The 27,205-nt window shown below is 50.3% G+C and overlaps 1 protein-coding gene across 4 annotated transcripts in view; it reads right to left on the bottom strand.

Moving 5' to 3' along the window:
* Nucleotides 1-27,205, bottom strand: part of DNAH9 (dynein axonemal heavy chain 9) — a 148,550-nt gene that overhangs the window by 26,924 nt on the left and 94,421 nt on the right. For all 4 annotated transcript variants that reach the window (XM_048323778.1, XM_048323779.1, XM_048323781.1 and 1 more), the window contains 5 exons: nucleotides 26,491-26,661; nucleotides 25,364-25,486; nucleotides 12,730-12,923; nucleotides 8,708-8,856; nucleotides 5,630-5,757 (listed from right to left, as the gene is read on the bottom strand). In XM_048323778.1, the coding sequence (XP_048179735.1) occupies nucleotides 5,630-5,757; nucleotides 8,708-8,856; nucleotides 12,730-12,923; nucleotides 25,364-25,486; nucleotides 26,491-26,661 (765 nt within the window). The remainder of the gene's footprint in view (nucleotides 1-5,629; nucleotides 5,758-8,707; nucleotides 8,857-12,729; nucleotides 12,924-25,363; nucleotides 25,487-26,490; nucleotides 26,662-27,205) is intronic.

The following is a 27,205-nucleotide window of genomic DNA, read 5'->3' as shown; positions in this document are numbered from 1 at the left end:
GGGAGCACCAGAGGCCTTTCTCTGGGGGGTCTCTCCCAAGCCCCTCTGTGTGTCTGCCCTTCACAAGGCGGAACATAAAGCACAGGCGTTGCCACGGTAACCATCAGAAATAGCACCACATGTACACAAAGCAGCACACGCTCCCCTCCCTGTGCTGGCAGCGACTGGGGACCCTGCCCCTCTCTGAAAGTGCCCCTCTCCTTCAGGCCTTGTCACAAATCACCTCCTGTGACAAGGAGAGCTGGTTGTTTTCACAGAGTCTCGTTCTCCTGTGAGATCTCTTGGAAAATGTTTCCCGTTGTTCCACCCCTGTGCCGGCTGGGCTGCACAGCCAGGCCACCCACACTGCCCGTGCTCACTGGTGCTGCTGGGGGACCCCGAGGGACAAGGAAGGGCTCTGCTGTTCCCAGGTTTGGGGTGGGGATGAGATGTAACCGGCCTGGCCTGGGACGTGGTGTCAAAATCACAGTCATGGAATGGTTTGGGTTGGAAGGGACCTCAAAGATCATCCAATTCCAACCCCTTGTCATGGGCAGGACCCGGGGTCCTGGGGGCACCGAGCTGTCCCTGAGCCAGCAGAGTGTCCTGGGGGTCCTGGGGGACACCGAGCTGTCCCTGAGCCTGCAGAGTGTCCTGGGGTCCCAGGGGACACCGAGCTGTCCCTGAGCCTGCAGAGTGTCCTGGGGTCCTGGGGGACACCGAGCTGTCCCTGAGCCTGCAGAGTGTCCTGGGGTCCCAGGGGCCAGTGGGATCTGGGGGCAGGAGGAAGAGCAGTGCCAGCAGGTCAGGGAATGATCCTGCCCCTCTGCCCTGCTCCTGGAGCTGTGCCCAGCCCTGGGCTGCCCAGCTCAGCCGGGACAGGGAACCACTGCAGAGGGTCCCGTGAGGGCCACGAGGATGATGAGGGGACTGAGGAAGGGCTGAGGGAGCTGGGGCTGCTCCCCTGGAGAAGAGACAGCCCAGAGGGGACCTCATCCCTGTGTCCCAAAGCCTCAGGGCCGGGGGCCGAGCGGCCGGGGCCGGCCGGATCCCAGCAGTGCCCAGGGACAGGACAGGGACGCCGGGCACAGAGTGACACCCAGGAGGCTCTGTGTGAGCAGGAGGAGAAACTTCTCCTCTGTGGGGGTGCCAGAGCCCCGGGACAGCTGCCCAGAGAGGCTGCCCAGGGCTCCTTCCCTGGGGATGATCAAACCCACCTGGATGTGACCCTGTGCTCCAGGTGACCCTGCTGGAGCAGAGGGGTGGGAGCAGAGGATCTCCAGGGGTCCTTCCAACCCCAGCCATCCTGGGATTCTGTGATTTATGATACAGTGATGAATCTCACACAGGTTTGCTCCAGGAGCTCACTGTTACTCAATTTAACACATGAACCTGACTCAGTGAAGCAGCAACCTAGGAAAATGGAAAGATGCTCAAGAATTAAATTAACTTGATCACAAAGAGAGGGAAGTGACATTTTGGCTAATGGATGAAGACTACAATTAAACTGGGAATATCTAACGTCTGAACTCTTCCCTCCATCAGTGCATTCAAACGTGCATCTGAACAAACACAAGCAAATTCCACTGCGTCTTTGCTGGTAAGCTGATAAAGCTCATTTGGTGACTGTGGTGGCCACTGGATCAGCAAAAGGCTTCTGAGGGGGAAACCGAGCAGACACAGCTTGTGCTAACTCATAGCTTAGTGTAAAGCTCCTTCCTGCCTGCACAGAGGAGACTGCAGGCATCAGAGAAAGCAGATCCATGGATAACTCAGCATGGGAAGGCAGAGATCACAGAGTCACTGAGGCTGCAGGCACCTCTGGCATCCCCCAGTCCCAGCCCTCTGCTCAAAGCAGTGGCAGGCAGTGCACGTGGCCCAGGAACATGCTCAGGTGCCCTGTGGATGAAAACACCACAAACTCTACAGGCAACATCCAGTGTTTGGGAAATCACATGGGAAAAAAGATTGTATTTATGTTTAAATGGAATTTCCTGGATTTCAAGTGGTCCCCATCGCCCCTGGTCCTGCCACCACACACCACTGGAGAGAGTCTGCTCTTCACTCCTCACCATCCAGGGGGATGGAATCCCCAGGTCATCTCTTCTCAAGGCTGAACAATCCCCAGCACTGCACAGAGCCTCACCAGAGCATCTCCAGCTGTGGGGCCCAGCTGTTCCTGCCCCCCAGAGCCGTGAGGAGCTGACAATGAGCTCTGGCTGCTCTTCCAAATGGTACCCACCCCTTGCTTCCAAGCCTTCCAAACCTAAGAACTGTTGCTAAGGAGACCCAGAGGCTGAGCCCGCTATCAAATGGGGCTTTGTGGAGCTCAAAGATCAGGCTCAGCTCCTCAGTGCCAGGAACAGAGCAGCTGCTGGGCTTGAGCTGGGCTGCTCCTGCAGCCCTCAGGTAACAAAGGCTCCTTTAAAGAGCTGCACTTTTGCCTCAGGGGCTCCTATTTTGCAGCTGGACCATCTGTACTTGTAGAGAATAATTTTAGCTCCGGGCTTCACTCTCCTCATCTGTCAGCACCCTGTACCAGGGCTCAGCAAAGCTGAAGCCACCAGACAAGAACAACACTGGTGCTAAAGGAGCAGGGAGCTGCTGGCCAGGCTCTGCCAGGGTGAGGGAGATTGTCTTCCCATGGAAATGAAGGGTTGGGTGGATTTCTGCTGTTCTCTCCCATAAAATGAGTCATTTGTGAAAACCTATGAATTTTCAGTGAGCTGAGAAACTTTGCAGTTCCCAGGACAGGCATGGATGCTTTTGTCTTCATTTTACCTCCTGCTGTGTCAGGAGGCACCAGAACTGAGAGGAGCTGGCCCTAGGACAGCAGCCCTTCCCAGCACAGCAGGGATCCTGCTCCTGTAATCCAATAAGAACCTCCCAGCTGCCTCAATACCCTTTAACTCCCACAAACCTAATTCCCCGACTCCTTAGTGCTCAAAGTCCTTGACTCTCATTATGTCAGGTCCCAATCAAGGACCAGTAATGAGCCATGTGTGTAAAAGCCACCCAGATGATCCCCTCAAGTGTTTGTCCTGGACAATGTGAGTATGAGAAGCTCTGCTCCACATGAGCTGAGCTGTTGGTCAGGGGATAGCAAAATACAGAAGTAAAGCTAACAGTTGCTTTTTGTCTGCTCAGAAACAAATGGGAAGCCTGGGTATAACTGTGCTGTGGGTGGGATACAGCCTGGAAATAATGAGTTTAATTAATCTGGGTAAAATTACCCCGAGTGCCTCTTGAGATCTGCTCTGTCCTCTCTTTTATTAGTAATGCAATGATCCACAAATCCTGTGACGCTTCTGTAAATTGAGTTGTCTGTGGCATTCCAGATCTTGGACAAACACTCCTGGAACTGGTTGTGAGGTATTTGTCACCAAAACCTTGCTGGAAAGATCCTGCCAGAGGATCTTTCCGTAAGAAAGAAACCATAAGGCAAATATTGCTCTGATCCCCCTCTGACTGCAATGGCAGGAGAATCCTTTGTGGGACCCCTCCTCACTGACTCCCACTGGGATGAGTTTGGGCACTGGTTTTGCCAAAGGTCAGATTTTCAGCCTTCAGAAGGTGCTTCGTCCAACCTCCTAAAGCCCAGTTTGGCCAGAGGGTGCTTTCCTGCCATGGAAGTTGCTGACCCTACAGGAGTTCTGTCAGACCAGGGGTTCCTGCCTGCCAATGTAGGGGACACACCTTGAGCCTCTCAGGCTGCTCTCCCTCCTTCTCCTGTTCCATGAAGCTCCAGCCCCTGGGAGGAGCTGGGAATGCAAAGTGAGATGCAGAGACAGGCTCTGGAGCGGAGCAGCCTGGCCTGGCTGGGTGACAATGAAGTGCCTTTGCTTTGCTGTCACTCCTCCAAATGCTGGAACTGGGGCTGCCTGCTCCAAACCCTGCTGGACGTGCCCAGCTCTGTCCCAAGGGTGAAGTGCCACCAAGGCAGACTCCAGCTCCTCGTGAGGCCCTCAGTGCTGGATTGCTCAGGAATCTGGGATTAGGAACAAAAGCAGAAAGAGCTCTGAGCTCTGTGTTGAGCCACTCTTGCCCACACCCCGTTACTCCAGGCCAAGCACAGCACAGAACTGGAATATTTGCCTGTACGAGGTGTCACCAGCTCTGTGACTACACCAGGGGCAATCCCAGATGTCTGAGTGACCCTGACCCAGCACTGGCACCTGCAATCCTGTCCCCAGGGCCACTGGGGGACTGCTGAGCCTGCCCCATGCAGCAGAGCACCCTGACCCTAACCCAGCTGGATCGAGCTCCTCTCTGAGCTCAGGGGGAACCTGAGACAGTCACACCTGGAAAACCAGCCAGCCCAACCACCAACATTGTTCTTGTACAGAAATCTGATTTCTTCTCATTTAATCACAGAATCATAAAATCATGGAATGATTTGGGTGGAAAAGGACCTCAAAGCCCATCCATTCCCACCCCTGCCATGGCAGGGACACCTCCCACTGTCCCAAGCTGCTCCCAGCCCCAATGTCCAGCCTGGCCTTGGGCACTGCCAGGGATCCAGGGGCAGCCCCAGCTGCTCTGGGCACCCTGTGCCAGGGCCTGCCCACCCTCCCAGGGAAGGATTTATTCTCCTTTACCTTTCAGTGTCTGCTCAGATCTCTTACTGCTTGCTCTGACCACCAGAGAAGATGGGAATGGATGTAATAAAAATGCTTCAGGCCCCCAGTGCTTGTCTGTTAGCACTGAAGCAGCACATGGAGACTGGCACTGCTGACAGATCCTTTACAGCAGCACACAGGCGTTGTAGAAAATAACTCTTCACTCTGCATTACTGAACAGCTCAAAAAGCTGCATCTTTCCTTCTGCACCACCTCAAAGGCAGATGCCAGGATTGCAGCCCTCTCTATATTAAAAGCTCCAGAGAAGCTCAGCATTGTTTACCTCAAAGGGAGCTTGCAAGGAAAAAAAAAAAAGCAAAAATTAAGATCAAAATATCAAGGGTATTTAATTTCAATTCGTAACCAGGCCTGAGGGCTCAGATCAGGACTCAGAGCTTTGTCTTAATCTAATTTTATGCAAACAATTCAGTGATAATAAAAGTTTATATAATCCACATCAAGGAAATCAGAGGGGCTCCCAAAACCTGTAATGAGAGCTGACATCACCGAGTGCACATCAGCAAACCCAAGCACTCACTTAACAAGCAGCTCCCTGAGAGCACTTGACAGAGACAGAGCTCCCTCCGCACCCCAGCAGGCTCTGAAGCACTTTGTGGGGTTGTGATGAGAGCTGGCAGCATTTCCCTGGTTTGGGGTGTGCAGAGGAGCCAGCCCCACTGCAGAGTTTCCTCCCTGAGTGGCCCCTCCATGCTCATTGAGGTGCAGGGGGACTTCTGGGCAGCAGGCAGAGAACGAGTCCAGGGGCTCCCAGAACAGAGCTCTTCATTCATTCCTGGAGCAAATAAAGGCGCAGGGAAGTGCAGCACAACCTCCTGCTCTTGCACACCCCACAGACAGCTCCAGAAACCCAAACTGGCAGGGCCTGATCAAAGCAAGGGGTGGCAGCAACACAGGGAGAGGCGGCTGCTTGGGACACACAGTGTCCCATGGCCCCAGACAGGCATGGCAGGCTGTCCTCATGGCAGTGGGACAAGCTGGGAGAAGGGCAGCACTGGCCAGTGACCCCGTACCTGAAGGATGACCCAGTGACCCTCCTTTGCAGCCAGGTCCAGAGCTTGTTCAGCCACCACCTCTTGGCCTTGCCCAAGGGAAACGTTGTGGAGGTTCCTGTGGTTGAAGGTGTAGCCCAGTTTCTTCCCTAGGAGGGAACAAGGAGTGAGTTCAGCACCCTGGTGGGGAGGCAGGGCCGGGCCCCAGCACAGCCAGTCAGAGTTCCCTCGTACCTCACACATGAGCTATCCCACTCCTGATATCAGCTCTCCTGTCTCATTCTCTTGGCTCTCACCCACTCCTTGCCCAAGTGCTCAAACAGCAGCAGCTTCTCCCAAACTCTTTTAATTACAGAGCAGCATCCACACAAAGGTACGTTGTTACACAGTGCTTCTTGTTTAAAGAACATTATTCCCCTGCAACCTCGTGTAAAAACACATTTTACTGTGAGAAGAAATTAAAATCTTTTCCTGCTGATTAACCAGGCTTTGAACACCCACAGCTGGGTGGGGAAAAGCCCCTGCAATGCAGGCTGGGTGCACCAGCTGGGTTTGGGGAGGGCAGCTGGAATGCAATCCGTGTGAGCTTCCTGTGGCCTCAAGCAAGGTGTCTGGGACCTGGAGAGCAGTGAATCCCTCCAGATTTCTCATGGAGCACCACTGGAGTTGTCTTCCTGTGGGAAGGCCCCAGTGGAGTCAGCACAGGCCATGGGAAGGGGTGGTTTGGGAGCCACCCGGACACCTCCCAGTGTCCCTCCACCTCTGCACTGCAGGCTGGGAACCCCAAACCCCTGTCACTCACTGCCCTGCTCTGGGGGAAGCATGGCAGCTCTTCAGTGTCCCTTCATGTGGTCTGTGATGATCCTTCAGCCTCCCCTGGTCTCTCTGGAGCATCCCAGATCGTTTCTGTGCTCATGGCTGCAGATCTCCTGGCCAGGTTTGGAATCTGTCATCCACAGACAGAGCACCCCCGCTGCTGTCCCTCTCACAGGGGAACCAGCTCTCCCAGACAAACCCCGGTTTGAGCTGCCAGAGGGAACAGCCCCACGAACATCCCCCAGGATGGGCTGGGCTCAGCCAGGGAGTCAGGACTCATCCCCACACGCTGATCCCTGGGGATTGCCCACACTTATCTCTGCATGCAGGTTTGCCTTCCTGCAGACGGTGCAGCCTGAATTCCCGATTCCTGCTAAAAGCAGGCAAGCTTTAGAGTGAAACAAAGAAAAGATTTGTCTTGCAAGGCTTAGGAACCATCTCGTGGGACAAGATTGGAAAGAGCTGGCCATGAGGAGAACAAACCTCCAAACTCCAGCTCTCTGCTGAGCCTCACCACAGCTTCCCCTAGGATACAGCTTCCCACATTTTAAAGTTTCCAGTTCTCTTTCCCACACTCTCTGGCTGCTGCCAACTTTGAAAGCTGCTGATCTTCTCCTTTGCCTTCAAGATCCACTGTCTCGAGAGGGGATGGGGCAAATCACAGAACCAGGGCACTACCCCAAACCAGATGACCAATAATAAATGAATATTGGTTGTTCTTTTCACTGCAGAGGGATATCAGTGAGCCTGCCCTGGCAATGCCAGCCCTGCCCCTCCTTGCTGGCTGCAGAAGGGAGAGGATGGGCACTCAGGAAGGGCACAAAGCTCTTCCAGCCCACGGTGTTTGCTGCAGGGCCCTCCCTGTGACACCAAGGAAAGGTGCCATGAGTGGGCAGCATCTGCAAGAAGCTGACTGCCATTCACAGGAATCATCCTGCACTTTAATAAAACCTAATGAAAGACAGAGAAAATACCAATAATGAGCCAAACACAGCCCCAGAGAGGCAGCTCGAAGGCCAGTGCAGCTGCTCTGTAGCAATGATTTTATTTCATTGCTTCTCTTCTCACTTTTTCTTGCTGTAGCTTTTCTGGCTGACTGACCCCAGGTGCTCAGCTATGCTCATCTTTACAATTCCAATTAAACCACTCATGGGTTGATTTTAGTGCTTCATTGCCCATACAAGGAACTAACAGTGAGAGACAGGATCACCAACGTGGCTCCAAAAGGAAGCCAGGGACGTGACAGGAGCTCCCTTTGGGGGGGGGGTCCCTTCAATTCCCAGTAATGACACCTGGTTTGGGGGCAGAAGGAGCCTCAAATGCAAAGCTAAGCCCAGGAATTCCCCACAGTGAGCTGCCTGTGGCTGAGGCTGCACCAGGTTTAACAGCTCTGACAGCTGCCCCTGGGAATGTGGGCAAAGGATCACTCCAACTTTATTTTGGGATGGCCCAGAAGGCAGAGAGGAAAAGGAACCCACAGGTCATTGTTCTCCTGCCCTGGTCTGTGCCAGCCTAGATGATGTTGAGTCCTGGGACTGTCCAGCCCCAAAGGCATCAGATTCCTCTGCTCCAGCGGGATGTTCAGGATGAAAATGAGAATTTTTCCACAGTGGAGCCAAGACCCAGAGCAAATTCTACACAAGGGTGGCTTTGGAGCACAGCAGTGGCTGCAGCACAAGGGCATCAGTGCCTTCTCTAGGGAGGCATCTCCCAGAAACCCCTTTGGCTTTGGAGCCAGCTGACAGCTCCACAGCTGACCATCCACATGGAAATCAGCTCAGGAAGGACGGGAAGAAAGCCTGGAAACTTTGCCATAAAGCAGCAATCTGTTACAGGGAGCTGTTGCTTATTTTTAGTTATCATAAAATCATAGAATAGCAGGCTGGAAGGGACCTCAAGGGTCCTCTGGTTCAACCTTTCCTGGTAACAAGCATCTGACAGCATGTGAGATATCTCTGACGTAAATTACAGGTTGTGCACAAACCCAACTCAGAGATTGTTGCAGTGCGAACCACACTGGGAATCCAGGCAGTGCAGGAGAGAGACAAGTTTAATTTAAATTTAAGATGAAAATCCAAGAAACGTTAAGAAAAACAATAAAACCATCCCAAAATCCCGTCGCATCCTCGCACAATTATCTGGTTTTAACATATTACTTCATTATCTACAAAGAGATGAGGAAAAAAAAAACCCCAACGAAACAGGAGTGTCGTGCTAAGATAATAATGCAGCAGATAAGCAGCAGTGCTGAGGTGTGCCTAGAGACAGGATTTATTTATTTACCGTGTTTCTCCACATCCTTCAGTGGGTCCACTCCTGGGGACAGGATAAAGAACATCGGGGTTCCAGGCCCTGATTCCTCAAAGGTTGTGGCAAAATCCAGGGATCTCCCCACCACGTATTTGCTGCCCAGCTTTTCTTCTACAAAATCTCTGCCAGAGAGAAACAACTTTTGCCAGCTTGTTCAGAAAATGCAGATTCCCCTGCAAATAATCAGTAAATCATCATGGAATCCCAGATCATGAAGGATTGAGAAGACTTCCAAGGTTATCGAGTGCAACCAGTATCAAGCACCACCAACTGTGTTCACCATAACCCATGTCCTCAAGTGTCCCACCCACAGGTTTTTTGAGCACTTCCAGGGATGGTGCCAGGGTTTGATAACCCTTCAGCTGGAAAAGTTTTCCCTGATATTCAATCTAAACCTCTTCTGGTGCAACTTGAGGCTGTTTCCTCTGGTCCTGTCCCTGTTCCCTGGGAGCAGAGCCCGACCCTGCATCCTCCTGTCAGGGAGTTGTGCAGAGCCAGGAGGCCTCTCCTGAGCTCCTTTTCTCCAGGCTGAGCCCCTTTCCCAGCTCCCTCAGCCGCTCCTCATATGACCTGTCCTCCAATTAGTTTCCAATTTTGATGACTCAAGCGATTTAGAAACTGAAAATAGGAAAACAAACATGAAATATTTGTGGAGAGGATCTGCAAGCTGGGCTTGCAGGGCTGTCCCTTGGGAGCAATGCTGGGTCCTGTGTACAGGGCAGGGATGCCCCAGGAGACACCAGCTCCTGACAAACAGAGGGAAGTGAGAATGGGGAGCAGTGGGAGCTGCCAGCCCAAGGCTGCACTCAGAAGCACAATGCCTTGATTGTGACTCAGGAATCTCAGGAGAAAAGAAATAAGTTAAGGTACGAGATACAAGAACCAGCCACGTGCTTTGCAGTCCGAGCAGCCTTCCAGAGGAAGCACCAATCCACAGGAAGTCCAGATGATTTACACAATTACTTTGATCTGGAAAGCTGAAAGGGAAGGGCTCTAAGAATATCTGGAGCATGGGAGTGACAAGGAAAAATACAAGGGAGTGAACAGGGAAAGGTTCAGCTCCACAGCAGCTGCCGGAGCAGAGCACGGCGCATAGAGAATGTTCTGGCTGGATTCCCCCAGGGTGAGCTCCTGACATCACTGCTTTACAAAGAGAGAGACACTGAACACCGATTCACAGGTAGGAATGTTATATCCAAAGCCCAGGAATGCTGCTGGAGCGCAGGTGGATTACTCAGGCCTTTTGAAGGCAGCCAAATTCTTTCTAAGAGAGCTGAGAGGCTCCTTCAAGGACTGGTGAGTCCAGTGGAACAGAAATGCCTAAGGGATTGCAAAAAAAAAAAATCTTCCATGTTTTTGGTACCTCTTTCAAGTAGAATTTCTGTTCAGGGTCAAGATTTGCTAAATTGCTGCTGGAAAGCTTCAGGTCACAAAATTTCACAAAGTCCATCAGATCCAAGGTCACAACATTCTTGTTTTACCTCAGGTCTCAGGTCTTTGAAACGGTGTCCTGGGGACTCAGCAGCACAACTGATGTTAGAGGGAGGCTCCCAGGTGGGACCCCAGTGCAGCAGAGGGAAGGCTGGAGGAGTCCCTACGCGTGGTGCCTTTCAAACAAGGTGTCCCCGGGACTGGGTCACCATATCAGCAGCAGGAGATGAGAAATGGTGCCAGAAGAAAAATAAAAATGTATCCTGCAAGCCAAGTGGCTGTCTGAGGGCTGATCTGTGCTGCACACACCCACAGCTGCCCATGAGCCCTTCTCTGGGCAGTGAGTGCAATGACCACGGAGGCACCAGAGCCCTGAGTCCTGCTGCACTGTCCCCACGGTCTGTCCCTAAGGCAGTGCTCCTGCAAGGACTTCACCATGACGAAGCCACACCTCACCAGAGGCTGCTGGACTGACCTGACCTCATCGAGGATGTGGAGGAGTGGGAGCACAAGGTGCTACCAGCAGCTTTTGGCTGATGTTCTTCAATAAGATTGAAGGATGAAATGGACATTTACAGGGGAAAATCCTTCAGGGAATTACAGTTGTTGGTTCACTGCTGGCCCTGAAGCTCTAAGGAGTGAGTCAGGGTAAGAGGGGCTTCTCCTGATGGCTCCTTAGGCCAAGGGAATGAACCAGACTGGGCAAACATTCCCAGGGATCTGCTAGGAAGAGTGGCTGGAACACCCAACTTCCCAGGCCGTGAAATGCAAGAAGCCTGTACAGGGCTGGATCATCTTAAATCCCAAAGAAATCCTATACCATCATCATGGAGCTGTGATGTGGGATACAAAGGTCCTCACACCTTTCTGAGCAGCAGCTGGAAATGAGGTGGGAGTATTCCAGGGCATCTAAAATCCCCCTGGCCACCTGTGGTTGGGCTAAAATATTGCTCCTAAAATGCACCCAAGGTCTGGACAGGGCCCTCAGAGGGATGGGAAGATTTGGACTGGTCACGGTGTCCATGGATCCCTGGTGAGGTGTTTAATGTTGGCACACTGAAGTGTTGATAACTCAGGTGTATTTCCAGAAGCGTCTCCAAAGCCCTGGGGAAGGCTCAGTGAACAGTTACTGTTTGCACATTTGTGTCCTCGAGATAAGAGACAAAACAAAACAATACAAAAACCCATTTAAATACTCCTGTGCAAACAGAGAAGCTTGACATGCCCAGAACCCTAAAAATATCCAGCCAAGCTTTTGAACTTGGATTCCCTTTTCATAAAAGAGAGATATGAAAGGGGCTGAAATTTGATGTTCCAGTTATTTCTGAGCTGTGTGAGTAAGAAAGAAATGAATTTTAGTTGCATAAGTTGCACCTAAAATTTCAAGAGCTTATTTTACTCAAGCTAAACAACAACAGGAAAAGCAGTATTTTCAGCTGAGGGACACATGGAGAATCCAGCCATCAGAGTAAGAAACGAAAAAGAAGATGGATTAGTATTAGTACTATGATAAACTGTAGTATTTATTCTAATAAAAAATAATACCATTGACCACGGGGAGGCTTCACTCAGTCTTGTCTGTGTTTTTCTGTGAACTTTAAAGCACAAACAGATGTCGTTCATGCACTGAGTAATACACGCTGCTGTGTGCACATCAGGTGGTGCAGGAATATAAACTACTGGAGAAGCAGGGGCATGAGAGACATCACAGAAATGTCAAGACATTGGACAGAGAAGGGAAAACCAAATCCTAATGGAGTGAAAGACCTTTAGGTTGTCCTGGAACAAGAATGTTGCTTTTGCATAACTTTGGGAAGTTTAGCCTCGCCCAGTTACCTTCACTACATAATTTACCACTACAACTTTCAGAACCAGCAGCACATAAATTTTGCATTTTACAGAAAAGAAAAAAAAAAAAAGAGTGAGGAAACCTCTATAAGACTTTCTTTTACTTCTCCTCTTTATTCCGGTGCCTAAGAAGCAGCCAAAAATTACCTAGTAACTAAAATGGATGTTATTGAACTCTAGAGGTTGTGATGACCACCCAGACTGCAGCAGATGTGTAACACCTGGATGGTGATTCTCATCTCTGACTTGGCAGGTCTGCTCCCACCCAGTGCTGGTTACACTGCTCCATCCCTGCTGCTGACAGTGAGCTTTGATCCCACTAACCAAGAAATTCCACTTAAACCCAATGTGTTGATTGGCTTGCAGAGTTCAGACATCACTGAATCCCAGAATGGTTTGGGTTGGAAGGGACCCCAAAGCCCATCCAGTGCCACCCCTGCCATGGCAGGGACACCTCCCACTGTCCCAGGCTGCTCCCAGCCCCAATGTCCAGCCTGGCCTTGGGCACTGCCAGGGATCCAGGGGCAGCCCCAGCTGCTCTGGGCACCCTGTGCCAGGGCCTGGCACCCTCACAGTTCCTTCAAGACCCCTTGATAGGAAACCGTATCACAGAACTCACATCCTAAAAATGTACTGACATTCACAAATCCAAAGAGAGCCCTGAATTGCTCCTGCTCCCCACAAAGCCCAGCCCCAGAGCTGCCCCTGGGCCCCACCTGAGGGCGCAGGGGACGCGGTCGGGCCGCAGGGCTCTCATGATGCACAGGCGCTGCAGAGCTGACTTGTTCTTCCAGTCCTGGGGGAACCTCTCCTTTTCAGGACACTCCGACTCCACAAATTTCTTCCACCGTTTTGCAGACCCTTCGATATCCCGATCCAGGTTTCTGAATTCCTCCATGGATGAGAGAGCCTGCAAAAATTCAAGGAAGGTCAGGAAGAACAAGCCTATGTGCCTCTGAACCATTCTTCTAACGCTACTGACTCCTCATGGTTTGCTCCATCAGGGAGCTGGAGTCTGGCAACCACAGCCAGAAACCCATCAGGAGCAGATTTTGTCCATTCTCCTTGGAAGAGACAGTCCAGGGAAGGATGAAAGATTTTGGCATCAACCAGCACACCCTGTTCATTACCCAAAAAGGGAAGAAGTCTCCTCTCCTGTTTGGGAAAAGCCTCTGGTGACAAGGACTTGCTGCTGTCAGTTATCCCAGAAATGCCTGTTCTGGATGAGAGCCGGAAATTTGGAGCCCATGTCTGATAGGAGAGTACATTGCTGGCATTCCCATGAGCTGCATGGTCTCCTCACTGATTCCACAGGAACGAGGAGAATTGTGCAGCAAAACCCACAGCAGCTGCTGAAAAAACGTGCTGAACAAGCACTCAGCCATGCCACGCTCACCAAAATTCTTTTTTAAAGGGATTTCACAGCTGGAGTTTTAATTGTCTTCACAAAAGCACAGAATGGTTCGGGTTGGAAGGGACCTTGAAGATTATCTCGTTCCAACCCCCCACCAAGGGTTGGGTCATTTCATACACACGCAGTTGCTTTTCTCTCTCTGTTCCCCCACTCACATCCCCCTGTGAACCCACAACACTGAGCCTTCCCACTCATCTCATGGTGACCATGGAGCCAGGAACCCCCACAAACACAGGGCAGATGTAAAGAGGTGCTTTCTCTGCTAAAGCACTCAGCCCATCCAGGATCGTGATAAAAATCAAATCATTTGGTTTCTACTTGCCAAATGCACATGAAGATGAACTTCTAGGTGCTACAAGTCTGTAGCAGAAACAGGCAGCTGAAGACGGCCCCAAAAAACAGCCCAGCAAGGCATTAAACAAATTCAAATTACAATGAAAATGCAGTTGAATTTTGTAGTTAGAAAGTGGCAACTATAAATGTTATGCAGACAAGTGAAGAATCCAAATTCTCTTTCAGACAAGTGGTGGCAGAACACATTGCAGAGCTGGTAAGGTTCTTCTGGATTCGAGTAAAATTCTCACTGAAACAAACATCTTCATTTTGCATAATCTGGAGCTGTGAGCAGCTGAACACGAAACAGAAACGACAAGTGAAGGATTAAAGACAAGGGAAGGATATCAGACAGTGAATGAGCTGCTTTCTACAGAAAGAAAAGGGCATCGGAGGGAAGCAGAAGCTTCTTGATGGGCAGAGGTGCTCCCCACAGCAGTGCTCCTGCTCCCACCCCATAAGGCCTCACTGTGGGAAGCACCTGAGGAAGCCCTCTAGGAAATGCTCTTTTCACACCTTGTTCAGATGAACTGGGAAGATCCACCCTTGCACAGGGCTTGGAAAGTCCCAGAAGGGCCCTGGCAGAGGTGTGAGGGATTGTCTGCTGCAAACAAGGCAGAAGACATTGAGGATCACACTGTTTTAAAAACCCCACTTTCCCTCTGGAAGGCTTCCCGGTGAGAAGACAAGAGCAGCGTAAAACTTTGGTCTTCCTAACAGACTGAATTTACAGACTGAGAGTGAAGAGAGCAGAGGAAGATGTCAGAAAAGGGGGCTTCTGATAACAAATGCAGTCAGGTTTTTAGCAGTGGGAATTACAGGATCCCAGAATGGTTTGGGTTGGAAGGGACCTGAAAGATCAATTCATTTCAAATCCCTGCCATGGGCAGGGACACCTCCCACTGTCCCAGGCTGCTCCAAGCCCCAATGTCCAGCCTGGCCTTGGACACTGCCAGGGATCCAGGGGCAGCCCCAGCTGCTCTGGGCAGCCTGTTCCCGGGTCGAATGCCTGTGGATGACAGAGGGAAAGAGGTTGTGGAGCTGTTCCCAGAGGGTGCCACAACCCAGGACCTTTGCTGTATATCCACTCACAGCTTCACAGCAGCAATGCTTGGAAGAACCCTCTGGAGGGGCCCAGGCCAAGCTCCTGCTCAGGCTGGGTCTGCCCATGGCCGTGCCCACCAAAATGCTGCCATCCAAGGTGAAGCTCTCAGCCCCTCTGGGTGCCCTGCTGTAGGGCTGTGCTGTCCTTACACTAAGGGAAATGATTTTTTAAAAAATATGTTCAAGCAGAGCCTCCCAAGCTGCAGTTTGCCACAGCGGATCCTTATTACGCTCTGCCAAGATGGAGAACGTGGCTCTGTCCTCTCCTAGCTGGACAAATCCCCCACCTTCCCTCACAGGCCGTGTGCTTGAGGGCCAGAACCAGAGCTCTGGGCAGAGGAGAACTTTTGGATACCACCAAAAACTCTTCTGCAACACCCCCAGCCTTGCCCAAAGGCAGCATTCCATCAACACCTCCACCCAAGGCACAGGGAAGAGCAGAGGGTTTGCAGAGCCACGGCACGGACAGGCTCAGCTCTCCCCTGACCAGCCCCATGCCAAAGTCCCAGGGATCCAGAGAATTTCATGGAGACTGTGAGCAAAACAGTGATTCAACAGCTGTTGTTTCCACGTGTGGATTTGCACTAACAAGGAGAATGTCAGTGAGAGAAGGACTTGCTCCAAACCAGCGCCATATCCTGATTTCTGTGAAAAACCAGCAAGCAGAGCACCGACCACGAGAAACTGGAATTCCCAGGAATGATGCCACAAATTCTGACCTGCCAAGCCCTGGTCCTTGCAGCAATAAATGTATTCAGGGCACCTCTCGTGGCTGAGCGTAATACAATGGCAAATGTTGAATTCAGGGAATTCTCAGTGCAAGTGCTTATATAAAACATCTTCTCACTTTTGATGAGATTTACTCAAAATATCACTTCAGAACTTTGGCTGCTGCTGTTTCGAGAAGTCTCTTGGCTGATGTTAACAAGGGAGACTCTGGAAAATTGCTTTTTTCTAACTAAATGACAGACATGTAATCAGGAATGATAGTCTCCCTCTCTCCCTGAACAACATATTGCAGAATCACGAAAGCTCTAATTGCAAATAAAAACTCTGTATTACATAAATTAACACTAAAATTTTCATTAGTCAACATTTCTAATAGCATTTATTAGGAGTGATGGTATTAATGGGAGATGCTTCCATTTAAAAGCCAGTGGAGTGAAAGCTCTCTCAATCAGTAACCTTTCTGTGAATATTAATTGCTTTTCAATACCTCTGGTGTGAATTTTTCCAGGAAACTTAGTCCAGCACGAACAGATCCCTATTCCCAGGCAGGAGCAGTACCTTGGGGCAGCAGATGGGAGCTGCACATCAACCTGTGCAGGGTATCTATTTTTGTCCACATAATGAAAAGTACATTTGTCACTTAGAGCTGTCATGGAAATTGAGAGAGACAAAAATGATTGGTTGAAATAGAAAATGATCCAAAGGGCTGGACGACCCGAGCTCTTGTCTTTGCAACCCACACTGCGATCATCTCTGATGGCTGGGAACAGGAGGGCCTTGAGCTTACATCTCAAAATGAGAATTTTTCAGCAAAACAGGGCTCTTCACACCATGTCAAGGAGAGGATCCACCATCTTCTCAGAGAAAATGGTTTTTCATTCACTGAGTCACAGACAAGTTGCTTTATCACCTCAGGTTCCTCTGACAGTTCCTCGTCTGAGCCAGAAGCAGCGTTACTGTGGGGCTGATGTGTCAGCAGCCCCGTGGGGCTCACACATTCCCAGATGCAGAGCTCTCCCATTCCCCCACAGCTGTGGGAAACACAACACGGATCAGCCCCTGGCTGCAGGACACCAACCCTGGATGCCATCGCAGAGCCTGGCAGTGTCCTCCACACACGGCCAAGGATCCGAGGGAAGGGGGGATCTTTGTGGGGACAACGTCTGGGGGGACAGGGAGGGCACCCATGGAGGAGAGGAAGCCCTCAGAATCCAGAGGAGTCTTTAGAGAAGAGAACAGCTCCAGAGGGCTGCTGCTGCCCATGAGTTATCTCCTGGTTCCAGACACAGCACGACAAGTTCTGGACATTCATTAGAGGGAACACTTGCTCTGATCACTGAAGGCAACTGCTCGAAGGGAACCATCTGCTCAAGCCAGCCTCAAGTCTAGGTGTTGCTTCATAAGATGTTACAAAACCTTAAAAAACCCCAAACACGTATATTAGCACCATGTTTCCTTTCCCTTCAGTTCCAAAAGGAATTATACTTTAAAAAAGTATAAATAAGGTATTTCCATAATTTAAAATACCACCTGACTCGAGAGCAGCTCTGGGGCAAGGCAGGACAACATCACCTCATTGCTGTGCCCTGTACTGACACAAACAGGGTGAAAATAAAACAGAGCCAGTAAAGGCAGAGCTGCCAGAACACTCCCAACACCCAGTTACCCACCTCCCCAGCAGCCATGAGACTGCATTTTAAAAGACAGAAGGAAATCAAAATAAAGGAATTTGAGAGGTTTTGTAAAAGCTATCATTATCTTTTGAGGCTTCAGGTTATATCTGGTTTTTACTTACAGTTTTCACTTACATATCTTGCTTTGCTTTAAAAAAAAACTTGAGCTTCTGCTTGAAAAAATTATGTTCTGTAGGGAACACTCTGAACATCAAACCTCTCTCTACAAAAGTCACATAACCTGTCAGCACTGGAAAGAAATGATATTTAATATTCTCACAGTCGTAATAATCTGTGAGATGATTAAATCCTGATGATTAGTCACGATTTCACTTGCAGAACTAAGGACCTGTGGCTTTATGAATTGCATTACACAGTTTTTAAGCAGAAATCCACACATGAGAAGTTCACACTGCTCAGCAGTTGTGCCACTCGAGGATCTTGAAGGTCTTTTCCAACCTTAACGACCCCACAATTCTGTGATCCCCCAAACACTTTGTAAAGGTCTTACACTGTCTGTGGGCACTGCTTATACAGGTTTCAGTGAATATTCATTTCTTTCATTTTCTGCAGCTGGCCCAAAAGTCTCTAGGGAAAAGCAGCATCCCCACAGCTGGAAAATGACAGCTCCTGGAAGAATGGCAAAGCCAGACCTGCACCTGGCTCCAACTGATAGATTGGATCATTCAGGAAAAAGATGCATGGGCAGATGAATTGCTCCATTTGAATACTACTGTTAACTAGAGCAATTAATGTAGCAGATGATGCATTATTTACAACCTCTCCCATCCTAGGTTTGGGGTTGTGTTATTCATACACTGAAGGTGTTATTTTCTGTTTAGCCGCACTACCTGAATAATTTAACTCATAAGAAAAATCTCTACCAAAGGTGAAAATAAAGATTTGATGGGGTTTGCCAAGCTTCAATCACCTTTCAACACAAGAAATGTTATTTTAATTCTCCTTATTTCTTCCATAAAAGCTGACTGACAAGCTCAAGGCACTGTATGGGCCTGTCTCCCTTCAAACTCCTCCTTGCTGCTTCTACATTTCAGTGGGGACAGAAGGTGTGCAGAGCCACAGCACATCCCTGTACAAACCCACCCTGTTTATCTGCAGGGTCCCAGGGCGTCACAACGTGCAGGGCGGACACCACAAGCAATCTGATGAGTGATGGGCTGGATCTCACCACCTTTCCTCAGAAAATTCCCAGTGAAATATCATAAATTAGGGAACAATGGCTTCATCTCCTTCCTACCAGTGTGTTCTTAAAGCCAGCTCCTCTCGACAGGAAAGGTCAGTAACAGAACTGAGACTTAGTCACAATCTTTGTGTTCTCGTTGCTTACAACCACCCACCATACTTTCCTCATTCTGCCTGAGATGTTTCCCAGATGGGTTCATGTTGACATTTTCTCTCCACTTTCTAAAAAGTTTGTTCAAGTGGGTTTGAGAATGGGCCTTGCAAAGTCAGGCTGTTCTCCTAAGCCATGCTTTCCATCTTTCCTCTTCACTCTTGGATGCCTCTCAGCACATCAGCAACACACAGCCAGAAGCTGGGCATGGGGCCCGAGGGCAGCTGAAAGGTGGTACTTGTGTATTTCTGAAAACTTTTCTGGATTTGGTTGTTATAAATCCCAGATGGGCCATCGCCATGGACCAATGCACAGCAAAGCTGAAAGAGAAAATATGTCCCCTTGTCTGCAAGAATTCAGCTGAAGCAGCTGCTCCAGATGTCCCCTGCTGGAAAGCTCTCAAGGTCCGTGGTTCAGTCCTGATAAATGGACTCAGACATATGGACTCAGATGTATGGACTGGTCCCCTGATGAGGCTTCTCCCAGCTCTGCACCGTGATGGTCTCACCCGTGGGAGCAGGACTGGCCTCAAGAACAGGCAGCAGAGGGAATGAGCTGCAGAGCTGCTCCTCCCAGAGCAGGGACACACGGCCCTGAGATCCCTGTGACCTGTGGTCACAGCCCTGCTCAAAGAACCTTGGGGATGGAAGCTGCAGCACTCTGTGCCAGCCCTGCCCTGTGTGCAGAGCCACAAGGTCCCCCCTGAGCCTCCTTTGCTCCAGCCTGAGCCCCTTTCCCAGCTCCCTCAGCCGCTCCTGGGGCTCCAGCCCCTTCCCAGCTCCGTTCTCTGCCCTGGACACGCTCCAGCCCCTCCATGTCCTTCTTGTCCTGAGTGTCCCAGAGCTGTCCCTGGCACTGGAGGTGCCCCAGCACAGGGGACGGGCACTGCCCTGGCCCTGCTGCCATCCAGGGCTGGCACATCCCGGGTGCCATTGGCCTCTTGCCCATCTGGGCACACCTGGGCTCCTGTCCAGCCTCTGTCACCAGCACTCCCAGGGCCTTCCCGAGCTTTCCAGCCCCTCTGCCCCAGCCTGGGGTTGGTGTGACCCAAGGGCAGGATGGAGCCATTACTTCCCTTTCCTTCCATTTAGAGGGTGAAGAGGCTTTTACATTCCAAATGCTCAGCTGACAGCAGGCTTTGTGTCAGGGAAACACAGAGGCTGTAGAGCATCCAGGAAAACTCGATTTCCACTCTGCAATCAAACCGGCAAAGTGAGTCCTTAAATATTTGATGTGATCACAATCTCTGCTGTATTTCAGATAAGCATCAGATCGTTAGCCAGCAGGTTAAAAAGGAAAAGGGGAAAAAAAAAGGTAAAACCTTCTCAAGTAGCATTTCTGTGAGACACTGGGAATATTTCTCTGAGACTTGATACAGAGGACAGAAGAATGTCCTTAGGAAACTTCTAGATGAGAGCAGATAAATGTCCATTTGAAGTGTCACAATCAATGTTTTCTATCAAAGATGCTCTAAAAGGCTGCACATCTGAAGAACTGAGTTAATGGAAGATATTTAATTAAGACTATGGTTTTCTGGCATAATAATAATTCTGAAGGTAGAAGGGAAGCTGTGAGCTGCGAGCCTTTCCCGTCTGACCAGCCCGATCAAAGGATATTGCACATGCACAGAGAGCACAATGTGTGCAGCAGATTGTGTCACAATGAATCCTGGAGAAGAATGAAAAATTTCTTCATCTAAAAAGTGCAAGAAGTGAAAGTTGGAAGAGAGATTTCTGTTCTTTTGTCCAAAGAATTCCAGTTTTCTTAAATGCAAAACATATGATTTGGTATTTTATCTCATAAGCCACACACGCAATCTTATCATCTGCATTCTGCAAAATTATAAATATGGAGTTAATATACGACTTTGTCTAGGGCTGTTCTCCTCCTCGAAAGCTGAATTCGGTATTTAGAGCTCATTATTCAACATCACATTTATTAAACAATGCCCTTTCAGTGGCGTTTTCATATCTACATAATGAAAATTCTTCCTCTTCAGAACAAGATGAGGGAAGTGATTGGGATAAGAAGTAATCCAAGTTGGCCAGGTGTACTCCTGCTGTGTATTAACTCGCTGCACTTATCCCGTGGGACACATCTGCATTCAGCACTGAAGAGGCGCTGCAGGAAATATCACAAAGGAAATCAGGCTCGGGAAATGCGCATCCCAGCCGAGGCTCCTGGAACAGCCGGACACAGGGACAGCCACGTGCACCACGCGGAGCCAGGGACCACGGGGCAACGTGGAGGAGCTGGAGCTTGGGAGAATTGGCAGCTGGGATGACTGGGGTCCCAGGGAACCCCTCCAGAACCACCCTCACCTTCTCCTGGCTTTGGTTTTGGCCAAGGCAACCCTGGCAGTGAAGACTATGAGGGCACAGCCCACGGCTCCATCAGTAGTGGAGAAGCTTGGGAAGAGCCCAGCTGGCCCCAGGGGATGCTCAGGTGATCTTTGCCAGGCACACACCCAGTGCTCTGCTGCACCCCTGGGAACACCAGCCTGGCCTGAACAGAAAGGGTGACCGTGCCTTGTGTGAGGCTGTGCCTGAGCCACTGACGGGCACAGGGTCTAAACTCAGGCCTAAACCCACTGCTACAGGGCTGCTCCAGAGCAAGGCTGTGTCAGAGCATGGGCAGGAGGAATTTGTCCCTGCAGGTCTCAGAGCCCAGCACGGCGAGGGGAAGGCGCTGCTCCCTCCCTGCTGATCTGCTCCTCTGTCTGTGCCTGCAGAAGGTGCCCAGGCACAGGCTCACTCTGAGCCACACAATTTGCCAGTGTCTTGCTGGCTCACCTTTGGCTTTGGTGAGCTCTCCTGCTCTCAGGAAATGCTGGGCACGACCCAGGGCAGGACTCTGCAGAGCTGCCCATGGGAAACAATGGGTGAGGTGGCTCTGGTTTGGGAGGTCAGGGGAGTTTAGCTGTGTGCAGTCAGGTGCTGCCAGGGCCAGCAAACAACTGCTGGCTCATTTTACTGGTTAGCCTGGATACAGTCTGAAAGATCAAACAACCCTAAAACCAAATGACATCATTTCAATATCATGCTCAGAGAAGAGCCATGACAGGAGCTGTCTGTCCTTGCCCTGGGGATAACCAAGAACAGCTCAACACGGCAGCCTGGGCTTCACACAGGGTTCAAGGGACCACAGAGCATCACTTCAGAGATGAATTCAGAGAATACTCACCCTTCCAGAGGACAATCTCTACATGGATTCTGTGTTAATTCAATCCCACAACGAGAATTCCCAAATGGCATTTGCACATGGTTGTGGCCACTGTGGTCTAAGGTGGGGCCACATATTTACTGGTGAGGAAACCACCAGCCAAGCCAGGAGAAATGGCCAGCCTTGCATGGACACAGAAAACGTTTCCAGAAGTACCAACAGAAATAAAAACTTTCAGGGCAGACGCTGGGAACACAGAGGGGGAGAACAGTACAACAGGCTGCAATAAAAGAAATTGAAAAGAGAGAGAAAACCTCATTAGGAGCCAGAGAACACTCTTTCCTTCTCGAGGGATCACTGCTAAGCCCCTGCAAATGAGAGGACTGAAATGACCAACTCCACCGAGCACCAAAGCCAGGGACTCAGCAAAGGCACTGCTTTAATTAAATGACAAAATTCTATCCCCTTCCTGCTCTCAACTAACCCTCAACAACCCAGAGGCAGGGTTTGCACCGAGGCAATGACTGTGCCCTTTGCTAACACCTCCCCTGCTCCAGAGCCAAGGAAAGCTGCTCCACAGGGGCTCCCCACAGGTACCATTCCCTCCCACACATCTCACTGATGAACAGAACCAAGCCAAGCTCAGAGCAGCTTTTCTCAGCCTTTATTCGGCTTGAATGAAATTCCTGTTTCAGGTTTAAAGAAGCACCAAAGAGCCTGAAATGTGCCTATTTTCCCAGGTCTATCAGCAGATATAATAAAAGCTATTACCTCTCCCTACAAACCACATCCTTCTGGCCAGGGATGTGGGTTTCCTCATCCAGGGGTGAATACCAACCCTCCCTGGCACACCCCTTACAGCAAAAGGCTCTGTGAAACTTTGTGCTGAACTGGAAAGAAGCTGGAAAACTAAATCATAAATGAATGCTTCCTAAATGAGATGCTCCAGCACCACGAGCCGCAAACAGCCACACAACTGCAAAGGATTATTGGCCTATATATAATATTAACCAACCCCCAGCAGTAAATAATCAGCCAAGTCACACAAGGCCAGTTGCATGCCCAGAGCCCTCAACATTTAATGAGGTTTCCTCAGAAGTTAATGTGCCCAAAGTGGGAGGCTCAGAATGGGCCACAAATATCAATATTGATTTCTTTTGGCACTATCTTGGCCAGAACCCCCTGGCCAAAGGAGCCCCTTGGGCTGGAGCATTTTCAAAGTTTCTGTGAAAAATCAGCAGAATGCTAAATTTCACTTTGAATTTGAAATATAAATCTGAAGTGTACTTTGCTCCAGCTTTGTTGAAGAAACAATTTATTATAGCATTTAATCTTCCTGATATAAGAAAAGGAGATTTTAGCCTGCTAATAAGCTGTGTAGAAGCCATGACTAATTAACCTAATTATAGCAGTCTGTGACAAAATATGATTTTACTAAAGCCATGCCTCAAGTAACTAGAATTGCCAAAAACTCAAAGGCTAATAAACCAACAGACATCAACATAAACACTGATAAAGTTGACACCAACCATATTATTTACAGTAAAATCAATGCTACAATCGTCACAAAAGACAACCTGAAGGGTATTCAGTATCTGATAATGTAGAGTTCACTATCACAAAGTCCTGAAATTCCCAGAATTTGTGCAGAGTCTGGGCAGTGACTCTGGGAGATGTGCAGTTCCTGGAGCCATCAGGTGCAGGCTGAGGACACCTGAGGTGTGCAGCACACCTGGAAACCTTCCCATGCATTTGTGGGCATCAGAGTTTCCACCTCAACCACAAACCCACAAACGCTCTTCAGTGGGGAAGAGGAAGCGGAGTGGGAAGGGCTCATCTTGAAGGGAATCACACAGGGAGCAGGAAAGGCCATTTCAGCCCCACGGAGGGGGCCTGGCAGCACAGGAGGGATGACCTGACAAAGAAAACTGCCTGCAAGCCCAGCAGGTGTTTGTTTGGAGAATGTACCTCCTGCAGGCAGGTGGCAAAGGCATCCTTGGGCACTGCTGGAGTAATAGAGAATCACAGAATCATAAAGGTTGGAAAAGACCTCTAAGATGACCAAGCCCAACCATCAACCCAGCATCACCACTAACCCACGTCCTCAAGTGCCAGGAAACATATGTGTTTCCTCAGATGCATAAAAGTATCTCCAAAATGAGGATCAGAGTCTGAAACCTCTAAATCCCATGGCAGAAGGAAGGTCATGTTCCAGAGGAAGCTTAAAGGAGTGAAGTCAGAAGCAGCTTTACAAGGCAGGATGCTCCCAGGCTGTGCAGAATGAGAACCCAGAGAACTGAAATGCACGTTTCAGCCCACATTTCCCCAGGCTGAACACGGGCAGGGACAGAGCAGAGCTGAGAAAAGCTGTGATGTCAAGCAGCGATGGGGATGTACATCTACAATCCATACAGACTGCACAGCCCAAAGACAAAATCTGCTGTTACAAAGCAGGTGTTCCGTGGGCTTGATGGCTGAGCCCTCCTGATTGTGTGTGTTGACCCTCAGGGTCCGTTTAATTTGTCTTCAATTAAGGGACAAAATTAAAGCTGCTGCTGCTATCTGAACAGCCAAGTGCCACCACTGAACAAAAGATGATTAAGGAAAAGGTGTAGGGTTTTTTTTAATTCCTTCATTATTATGGGAATAGACCTTTTAGGGGCTGAACAGAGCTGGTTCAGTGAGAGGTTCCATTGCTTGACAGCACAGGCTGATGAAGTGGGAATTTCTTCACAGATGTCTTCGGCCTGGATGAAGATTTTCTGTCTGGTCCCTCTTCAGGAACCAGATACATTCTCCATTCAGCAGGGGGAAGGGAAAGAAAGGGAAAGCCCAAAGCCCCAGGTGAAAATTTGACAACTATCCCAATGAAACTGGGAAGTCCTCACTCCTTACTTCACAGCACCAGGAAAGGTCCCACAGAGGCAACATGCTGTAAACAAAACTGATTCTTACATCACCACAGGTGCCAGAGACTGACCAGCACCACAGTCAGACAAGGGACACAATTCCAGCTCCAGCAAGGTGTGAATGAACAGGTCAAGGTGGAGAGTATTTGGACCCTTTTCAGAAACCAAATCCCACCCTGCTGGATCAGGTCCAGACCCAGCACAATTCACATTTGTTGACAAAGAGGAGCAAATATGGGATAACTGTTATTTTTCTGGGATGCTCTTCCTCCCCTCTCACTCCAAACACGTGGCAGGTGCCAGACCTGCCCATTCCCATGACAATATTTCCCTGCAGGCCTGGCAGCTGTCACAGTTCCAACCCCAGCACATCCCTGCAGAAATTCGCACTTCTTCCCAAATAATGGGGCATCTCCATGTCCTTTACAAACCATAACCACAAACCCCTGAGGGTATTCTCGGTCTAGTCTAACAGGGAGAAGGCTAAATCTCAGAGGGAAGAACCATCTTCTTGGGGATACCCAGGAAGAGCCCTCAAAATCAGGACCTGCAGAACTCTCCATATCTGCAGCCTTTTGGTTCACCAGAATTTTGTTCACCAAATGCCACAAGGATCCACCTGAAGGGCTTTTAGAGGAGATAAGGGGAGCTGATTTCCCATGGATCAGGTACCTTGATTCCTCCCCAGGAGTGGTCAGACAGGAACTCCACAGGGCTCGTGACTCCGGGCTGTGCTGGGTATCTGAGCAGGAAATCCAGTTCTGCTGGGTTGATTTCTTTATTCATCAGAAGTATCTGCAATTCCAAACAAACAAGATATCCTAGAGCAGCCAGGATCCAGAGCAGCAACAAACTCCAGCAGATTCATTATTCAATTAACGTGCTCGAAAAATGTGTGACTAAAACATACAGGGTGCCCCATGTTGGAGGGGTGTGATGGACACACCATGTAGGTGCTCTGGGTGTCCCAAAAGAGGAGCAAGAATGAGTGTGGAGATTGGCAACAGAACAGGAAGAAAGTTGGGAAAACCATGTGGTAAAGGCTGAGATCCAGGTGGGTAGAGAGCAGCCTGAAGGGAAGGCCCTGGCTGCAGAGCCGGGTTGGACACTAAAAATTACACAAACACAGTGGACATGGTACAGCAGCTCTGCAGTGAGCACTTCTTTATGTTAAATGCAAGAAGCCTTCCAGGCCAGTTTGCTTTGCCAGTATTTCCAGGTCCTGCAAGCAGGAATTACTCTCTCACATAACCTTTGTCAGTGTAATTCAAACCCAACACGGCATCTGTGCCTGTTATTGGCAGGAATAAATCCTGCAAGGAGCAGCTGAGGGAGCTGGGAAAGGGGCTCAGCCTGGAGCAAAGGAGGCTCAGGGGGGACCTTGTGGCTCTGCACAAGTCCCTGACAGGAGGGGGCAGCCGGGGGGGTCGGGCTCTGCTGGCAGGGAACAGGGACAGGAGGAGAGGGAACGGCCTCAGGCTGGGCCAGGGCAGGCTCAGGGTGGACAGCAGCAGGAATTTCCCCATGGAAAGGGTGCTCAGGCCTTGGCAGGGGCTGCCCAGGGAGGTTTGGAGTGCCCATCCCTGGAGGTGTCCCAGGAAGGGCTGGAGGTGGCACTGAGTGCTCTGGGCTGGGGACAAGGTGGGGATCAGGTTGGACTCGATGGTCTGGGAGGGCTTTTCCAGCCCAAATGATCCTGTGATTCCAAGAGAGGCAGAGAAAACAATCAAGCCCCCAGCCCCTGTATGGGCTGCTGTGGCACTGAACCCTGGCACACAGCTGGTGTGTGGTGCTGGTACCTGGAAGGTGAGCTGGGCACTGAAGGTCAGTTTGTCCCTCTCGAAGAGCCCCCGTGCCGTGTACTGGAACACGGAGAAGGTGATGCTGTCAGTGAGGCTCAGCACCCGCCCCGCCAGGCTCTCAGCAGGAGCTGCCCTCTCCAGGGCCTTCTGGAACACCACGTGGAACGCCTGGCAGGGCAGAGGAGAACAGGGCTTGGGAGATGCCCTTTGCACACCCCTGGGTGCCCCTGAGGTGTCACAGTGGTGCCAGCTCAGGTGCTGCATCACAGGGAGCACACAGAGACCAGCCCTGGCTCTGCTTGGGGCTGCTCCTCAGGGACACAGAGCCTGGCAGTGGTGACATCCCCTGGGACACTGCGCTGCCCAGGGCTGAGGAGGCAGCACAGGGGGGCACAGGGAACTCAGACACAAGGACACAGGAAATATTTCTGTGCTCAGTGTGCTGCCACTGAGACACAGGCCTCAAATGCTGAAATTCTCTGCAAATGCTGAGCCAGCAGAGAGAGGGGCTCCCAGAGGACACGCAGACTCCAGAATGGTTTCCATGGGAAAAAGACTCCAATACAAGCTCATCAGTCCTACCCCCTGCCAGGGACACCTTCCACTATCCCAGGCTGCTCCAAGCCCTGTCCAGCCTGGCCTTGGACACTGCCAGGGATCCAGGGGCAGCCACACCAATAATAATAATAATAGCAATAATAACAACAACAAC

The sequence above is a fragment of the Corvus hawaiiensis genome, chromosome 19 (assembly GCF_020740725.1).
Source record: "Corvus hawaiiensis isolate bCorHaw1 chromosome 19, bCorHaw1.pri.cur, whole genome shotgun sequence".
NCBI lineage: Eukaryota > Metazoa > Chordata > Aves > Passeriformes > Corvidae > Corvus > Corvus hawaiiensis.
The sequence above is the reverse complement of the archived record's forward strand: the minus strand, read 5'-3'. Positions and strand labels throughout refer to the sequence as shown.